At 35.1% G+C, this 8,482-nt stretch overlaps 1 protein-coding gene across 3 annotated transcripts in view; it reads left to right on the top strand.

Annotated features, from left to right (window-relative positions):
• The first annotated feature begins 321 nt into the window (after window positions 1-321).
• The window catches only part of PCTP (phosphatidylcholine transfer protein), a 42,199-nt gene continuing 34,038 nt past the window's right edge, over window positions 322-8,482 (top strand). Inside the window, exon 1 of one of the 3 annotated variants that reach the window (XM_074223669.1) lies at window positions 322-593. In XM_074223669.1, the coding sequence (XP_074079770.1) occupies window positions 462-593 (132 nt within the window). In that variant the 5' untranslated portion in view covers window positions 322-461. Of the gene's footprint in view, window positions 594-4,181; window positions 4,232-8,482 lie in introns of those variants that run through there. The other 2 variants (XM_074223668.1, XM_074223670.1) reach the window with 2 other exon arrangements.

The following is an 8,482-nucleotide window of genomic DNA, read 5'->3' as shown; positions in this document are numbered from 1 at the left end:
AGATATTAGTTGAATGTAACTATGCTCAACTCAGTCTAATGACTTCAGTTTCCTTATCTGGAAAATGGAAATAATGCCCATGGTTCTTGTGAGGATAAAATGACATAACATTTGTAAAATGCTTCCCAATCCTTAAAACACCATATAAATACTGGTTGTATTATTATTGTTATTAATATTATTCCTCCCTCCCGGTAATTTCCTTTTCTCTGTCCCTCCCACTTCTATTCAATTTAGGTCCTTCCTTCCTTTTGGACCCATCCCCTGGTCTTTTCGGTCCCTCCCAGGTTCCTCCCTAAGCCCTCCCTAAGCCCTCCCCTTGCTCTCTTCTCCGCTCTCCCCTTCTCAGCTCCGCCCCTGAGTCGCACAGGCTCGCTCAGCTCTCTGCCTCCTTCCCTCCGGCTCCAGATCTCTCCCTTCAGCTTCCCACCCACCTGGGGCTTCAGCTGCACTAGGATTCCATGGAGGACGACTTCTCGGAGGAGGAGTTCCGGGAGGCCTGCTTGGACCTGAAGGCCTCGGCTCCCGCAGGCAGAGGCTGGGAGTCATTGGTGGAGTCAGAGGGCTTTGAGATCTACCGGCGGCTAGAAGAGGTAGGGACCGGGGCTGGGTGAGTCAGGGACCCTAACTTTGGTCCCCAGAGGGGAGTGGAGGGCGAGCGCTGATTGGTCAGTGAAACAGGACTCAGCTGCTATCTTGACAGGGGCCAGCTTAACCAAGGCGGTGTGTGTAAGAACTTGATAAAGAAAGGGGCGACGGGAACTGAGTGGGCAGGGAGATATGACAGTTATATATGGATTTGGCATAAACTGTGAAGAGAAAGAGGTGACTCTAGTTGGGGGTGGGGCGGCAGAAGTGTGTGTGTGTGTGTGTGTGTGTGTGTGTGTGTGTGTGTGTGTGTGTGTGTGTGTTGGAGTGGAGACTGACGAAATTGGAGATTCAGAGGAAGAGGTCAGGAGCCGGAGCGATGGAATATATGGTCTATTCCTCTCTCCTAGTAAAGACGCTCACTAACCATCTTTGTGACCTTAGGCAAATCATTTCCCTTCCCGGGGCTGCACCTTCCTCTTCCATAAAACGAAAGAGACCAAATCATTTACGATCCTAAAGGTCCCTCATAGCTCTAGTAGTAGCCCTTGGTTCTTGCTTGGTATTTCTGAAGTTTAGGTAGAGATTAGCTGATTGGATGGAGAGAGGAAGAGTAGAATTGGAAAAGGCAGGGGGTGTAGTGTAGAGAATCAGAAGGCTGAGGTCCCAGCTGTGCTAATCATTTACCTCTACGATCTTAAATAAGACATCTCTCATCTCTTCTTTCCATCTCCTCTCATCTATAAAATTAGAATGTAAAATTATATCTACATTCAAGATCCTTTGCAATTGAAACAGGTACTTTGCTAATGCACTGTTGATAAAGCTCTGAACTGGAACAGCCCTTCTGGAAAAGCAATTTGGAATTAAATCAGAAATTAACAATCTCTGTTGTATCCTTTGACTCAAGTTCAGCATATCAGTAGTAGCCTTTTACCACAGCAAGATCAATGAAAGAAGAAAAAAAATCTATATGTTCAAATATATTTATAGCAACTCCTTTCAGGATAATTAAAAATTGGATAAAAAAGAGGTAGCCTCTTATTGGAAAATGAATTCTATATAAATGTAATAGAATATTATTGTGCCTTAATGATGAAATGTGAAACTTCAGAGGAAACAGAAGATTTGTATTAATTGATGCTGAAAAAGTGAGCAGTGCTCGGAGAGCAATTTATGTAATAACAACATTAAAAAGTAAAACACCTTTGAAAAACCTTCTGAAAGAATGAATGAAGATAGATAGATTATACCTCTGATTTGCTAGAAGGGGTTCAACTTAACATTTTTGATCAGAACTTTTTTTCAGACTATGTAGATACATACTGAGCAATTTCTTATTTTGCATTTTTCTTTTTTTTTAAATTTGCTCCCTTGGGAAAGGAAATACTGGAAGGGATAGATTAAGTTCAAAAATTATTTGGGAAATAAGAATAATGAATTGAAAACAATTCTACCATTCTTGGATCACATAGTAAGCTTTTAATATATACTTTGCAGTTTTGACTTGACTTGAATTCTAATGGGATATTAATAGGTAGATCACAAGGTGTCTTGAGCAACAAATGAGATAACATTTTAAGACCTTTTTGGACTACCATATGATAAATACAAATGAGAGGCATAGTGTAATGGAACATGGTATGTGAGATATGATGCATAGTGTAATGGAACATGAGTCAGAGTTGGTGTCAGGAGACCTATATTCAAATCCAGGCTCAGATACTGACTAATATATACATAGATTCTGTGGACAGACATCTCTGATACTCAATTTCTTTATCAAAAAATGGTAATATTATCATTTAAAAGCTGTTCAAGGCTATGATTTAAGGGTTATTAAAATGTTATTATTTAAGGACTTTTTATGTCATTAAATAACTCAGAAACAACCATTTACTCTGGGAGGTACAGTTAACTCAGCTAGTGATCAGACTGGAATCTATTTAAATTATAGCACATCTATAATACTGAATTAATTCCAATTCCAAATAAGGTAAAAGTAATATTTCCAATTCTAAATAAGGAAAAGGTAATATTTCCAATTCCAGGACCAAATTGGGTAAAATTAATATTTCCAATTCTAATTCCAAATAAAGTTAAAGTAATATTTCCAATTCCAAACAGAATAAAAGTAATATTCACCAATTTATACTGATCACCATTAATGTCCTACAGTTGCAAATAAGATTAATAATAATGCCTAAGACACCAACAAAAAAGCTTTATTTTTTTAATTTTAATTTTCAGTGTTCCATCATCCCAAGAAACCATCAACCTTGATCAAAATCCAAAAGCAGTACCTACGACAGATTTCTTATCTGTAAAATTAATTAGGACAGTAAATAAATAGTCTTTGAGGTTGCTTCCACCTCCCTAAAATCTTATTCATGTGCTTGTCATGGCATCACCTCCCTGATGTCATGGTCTTCTTCAAGAACAAAGGACAAAAATCATCTTCATTTTAGGGAAAGTGTACAATAAACTATTACAGACCTAAGGTAAAGTATTAAACTTTGTTCAGAAAAAAACAGAAAACATGCGTTACCTATTTGTTTTATTCATGAAATAAGTTTTACTTGAAAGTGCAGTTTATTCAGATAAGTATGAATTTGTTGATAGATGCTTTCAATTTTTTTTTTACCAAAAGTGCTTTTAGCTATTTCTATTCATTTTTTCCAGTTGACAAGAACCAGACGATAACTTCAGAACAAAAGATGTCACCAACATTATAATAAAACAATGAAAATTATGGGGGGATCTTAATTCCTTTCTGTGCTTAAGTATATTCAGAATATTCTAGAGAAGAAAAATTAGAAAAGAACTCCACATCTGCCCAACTGAACCAAATAAACACAAATAAGCTAAAAATGAAAAAATACAATAAGTCAGAAATTTGACTTTAAAAAATTATACAATTATATATACATTTTATATATACATATATATGTACAAATGTATATGTGTGTGTGTGTGTGTGTGTATAACCTGGGTCCAAGTCCCAGCTCTGCCACTTGCTACTTGTGTGATTTTGAGTATAGGACTTCATCCCTCTGGGTCTCAGTTTTCTAATTTATAAAATGGCAATGCCCCTTCAATATAGTCAAATTCTATTTATTTTCTTTGAGACTTGAGTTGCAATGCCTACACTATGTATTCCAGATAAGGTATGGTTATAACAAAGCACAGTGGATCATTAATTGTTCAGGATGGCATATCTTGACTACCACAGTGTAAGACTGAATGAACTTTCTTGGCTATCATATCACACTTTTGATTCCTGTTGAACTTATGTAGTCTTCTAAACCTCCCAGATGTTTTTCAGTTAATTGCTCTCTAGCCATCTCCATATTGTACATGTGAAATTTATTTTTTTGTGGGCAAGGCAATGGGGTTAAGTGACTTGCCCAAGGTCACACAGCTAGGTAATTATTAAGTGTTTGAGGTCGAATTTGAACTCAGGTCCTCCTGACTCCAGGACTGGTGCTCTATCAACTGTGCCACCTAGCAGTCCCTGAAATTCATTTTTTTAAAAACCCAAGAATGAGACTTTAAACTTACATATATTAAATTTCTCCTTTCTAGATTTAACCCAATTCCCTGGAAGTTTGTCAAGATACTTTTGGATCCTGACTCTAATCTGGTGTGCCAGCTATTTCATTTTGCTTAATATTTTCTGTAAAAGTGATAAGTATGCTTGTTGCCATCGGTTTTGTGAAACATCCCCAGGTCAAATACAAATCCTTGAAGCACTCATTGATTGACTAATGATTGTTCTTTGAATTTTATGGTGGTTTCACCACTTCCAAATTCACTTATCTGTATTTAAAATGTATTATTCCTCTGTTCATATCTTTCTATCCTATAAACCAATGTAGATGGAAAGATTTTGCCACTAAAATCTCAGTAAGTAATATCTACAGTATTTACCAGAAATGTGAAGTTGTAAAAAATGGAAAGGAGCAGTGCCATAGTATATGCATTTAGTCCTTGCTTCTGGGGAGGCTAGTGGATTACTTGATTGTAGGAATTCTGAATTGCAACAGTTCAATAAGTCAATAAGATATCTGCACTGTTTATCATTAATATGGTGAATCTTTTGAAGCAGAAGGCAACGAGCTTTATGGAAAGTGGAAGCTTTAACCTGCTTCCTGCTGAATATTATTGGGATTTGGCCTTTGAATGGCAACTGTACTTCCAAGGCAGAGGGGCACACAAGTTTGAGAAAATGAACAAATAAAAAAAGAGTTAGGCTGGCATGACATTCCTGTCATTTTAGATATAAATTATATATATAAATCATATATATATTATATATATAAATTATATATATATAAATTATATACTTTTCTAATGTTCATTCATCATCACTTTAATATTGTTATATGGTTTATGATTTTACTAGAAATGAAAGTCAAGATTCCTGGCCCATTTCCATTTTTAGGAAAATTTTATTTCTCTTAATTTTACTATACTATACTATAACTAGATTTACCTGTTACTCTTCACTCTAATTCCTTTTAGGGGATTTTCTTATTCCTTGGGACATTGTCATATCTAAGTCATGAAATGTGGTTCTTTATCCTATTGAATCATTACCTCCATTGGTTAGCATCATCATCAAATGTTATATTTACTCAATCCCCACCAGCAGTGGTAGATTATATTATCTTTGTTGAAATAAGTTTTAAACTTTAATAGGTTAACACAAACTCCTTTATGAAAAAAGTACTCTAGAACTTTTCTGCTAGGGAAAGTTTCATGGAACTATCAAAAAAGAATAAAAAGCTAGGTGAGATAATTCTTGTAGGGCAGGTAAGTTTTCAATAGTTAGAGGCATTATAGATTGGAGGAGTATAGACAGTATAAGTTGTTTCTCAGAGATAGGAAAGACTTTTTAGGAGATAAAGGATATTTAGTTTGATTAAGGAACGGAAAGTGTGTACTAAGGAGAGTAATGCGATAAGACTGCAATACAAGCCTTTTATAAGGTCCAGTTGTCAGAGATAATGAATGATTTTTTGGTAGAATATAATTTTGCTTCACAGAATATTGTTTTTATTTAAGAACCTATGATGATATGAGTAGAAATAAATACTTCTTTTACAACTTTGGGGGACATAGACACAGTGACAGCAATGTAAAGAGAAAGAACAACTATTATAAAATAACAAAAATCCTACAAAAACAAAACTGAATGTTGTAAAATCATAAAGAAGCAAGCTTGACTCCAAAGAAAGATCAGAGAAGACCTGTCTTCCCACTGCTTTTCAGAGGTGGGAATTCACAAATATGGAACATTGCATATAATGTCATTTTTTTCAACATATTGTTTATTTTTCCTGACTCTTACCTTTTCTTTTGAAAATTCTTTGTTGTAAGGGAGAAATTGAGACAATCAATAAAATCTAGTTCAAAATGTAAAAAACAAACCCAGAATTTTATTTCAAATAAAAGTTTTTGCTCAGTTGTGTCCAACTCTTCAAAACCTCATTTGGGGTTTTCTTGGCATCTGTCATTTCTATCTTTAGCTCATTTTATAGATGAGGAAACTAACTGTAGCAATGACAGTTAAATGACTTGCATGGTCACACAACTATTAAGTGTCTGAGGTAAAATTTGAACTCAGGTCTTTCTGATTCCAGGTCTATCACTCAATCCATTGTACCACCTACCTGCCCCTTCAAATAAATGCCATTAATTATAAATAGATTGCCATGGCTTTTTAATAAAGTGTTGCTAGAACATCCTTATTCTCTGTGGTCTATCTCTGTGAGAGCTAGAAATTATGATGGGATGCATAGAACACTGTCTTAGTTCAAAGACTTCACTTCTTTGATCTTTACTCAGCTTATTTGTAAAATGGAGGAGTTAGAAGAGCTCATCAGGTTCTTCCCAGACATTATAGTGTCTGGATCTCTATGTTCCCTTAAGTAGTACCTGAGGCAATTGTTGGGAATGCTCTCCAGTTCTCCATGACTATCATTGGACTGACTTCACCTTTGTCTCCCATTCAAAAATTTTCTTCAGTGATTCCCAATCATCTCTCATATAAAATGCAAAATCAACTTAAATGTCCTCTAGAATAAGGCTTACTTTTTATATTCATAGTTTTCCTTGTGTAATGTAAAGGGTTGAATCTGGGTTCTAGGTCCACCTCTGAAACATACTAGTCTTATGTCTCTGGGCAAGTCTTAGAGCTCTAGTTTCAACTATTATTTTTCTAAGATTTTGAATACCACATTTTTCTCCCCCTCTTTCTTCTATCCCCTCTCCCCAGGACAGCAAGTATCTGATATAGGTTATACATGTATAATCATGTTAAATGTATTTCTATTTTAGTCATGTTGTGAAAGAAGAATTAGAACATAAGGGGGAAAATCAACAGAAAGAAAAACAAAAAATAAATTTAAAAAGTGAAAATAGTTTGGTCCACATTCAGACTCTATAGTTCTTTCTTTGGGTGTAGATGGCATTTTCCATCACAAGTCTTTTGGGATTATCTTTGATCACCATATTGTTGAGAAAGAGTTAAGCCTATCATTTTAAAAAATATTTTATTTTTTTCAATTACATATAAAGACTTTTTAACATTTTTTTAAAATAAAATTTGAGTTCCATATTTTTCTCCATCCCTTCCTTTGCTCACCTCTCCATGTACAATTATGTTAAGCATATTTTCATATTAGTCAGGTTGTGAAAGAAGAAACAGAACAAAAGGGAAACCTAGGAAGAAAATAAAGTGAGAATAATATGCTTTAATCTACATTGAGACAGCAATGAGTTCTTTTTATAGGGGTGCATAGCATTTTCCATCATGAATCTTTTGGACTTCTCTTGAGAAGAGCTAAGTCAATCATAGTTGATCATCACACAATGTTCTGATATTGTGTACAATGTTTTCCTGGTTCTGTTCATTTCATTTTGTATCAGTTTATGTAAGTTTTCCAGGTTTTTATGAAATATGCCAGGTTGCTCTCAATACTTAAATTACAGGAAAGGCATTGATCCATATTGGTGGTTCATGGTTCCTGTGTCCATAAAATCATAGATTAGTTCCTATCCCTTTTTCCAACACACTTAGTAGGCACTTAATACACATTTACCAAATTGAATTATTTTCTATTCTTTTTCCTATTGTATAGTTTCTTTATCTCAACTATAAGTTAAGAAAGATTTTTTTGAGTTAGTTTGAGAACCCAGCCATTGTATGTGATACTCTTTTTCATGCAGCCAATTTGCAAATGAACTTTTAAAATCCAATCCATATAAAGAGGAGGAATGAACATAGCCTGTTCATGCTTTACCTTCTCCACCACATTCTATGTGCCTTCAGGACAGTGATTAACAGTATTTCACTAAACATTGTAACTTTTCCAAAGTTATAACAAAGTGTTTTGACCAAGGGAAGTATATAAAACATATTTGTTCATTTATTGCAATGCAAAGAAGAACTGGTAGAATTTCAGTTATCATTAGATGTATTTGCCATAGGTAATGTCTCCCAGGATTCTTTCCTGGGCTCCTTTCTCTTCTCCCTCTATAGTATTTAATTTGATGATTTCATTGGCTTCAATGTATTTAATTACTATCTCTGTGTTGATTCTCAAGTCTAACTTGCCTGCCCCAATCTTTCTGCTGATTTCTAATCTTACATTTCCAGCTGCCTTTCAGATATCTTCAAACTAATGTCCAGTAGAATCTTAAACTCACTATGTCCAAAACAGAACTCATCTTTCCACCAATAGAATAATTTATAATTGAAAGGAACATCATCTTCTCAGTCCCTCAGACTTGCAACCTATGAGTCATCCTGGATTCCTCACTGTCTCTCATCTTTGTGCCCCCCTCGCCCATATTCGAGTTGTTGCCAAGGACTGCTGATTTCACCTTT

Source organism: Macrotis lagotis, chromosome 2 (assembly GCF_037893015.1).
Source record: "Macrotis lagotis isolate mMagLag1 chromosome 2, bilby.v1.9.chrom.fasta, whole genome shotgun sequence".
In the NCBI taxonomy this organism is placed as follows: domain Eukaryota; kingdom Metazoa; phylum Chordata; class Mammalia; order Peramelemorphia; family Peramelidae; genus Macrotis; species Macrotis lagotis.
This window is presented reverse-complemented; position numbering and strand designations above follow the sequence as displayed.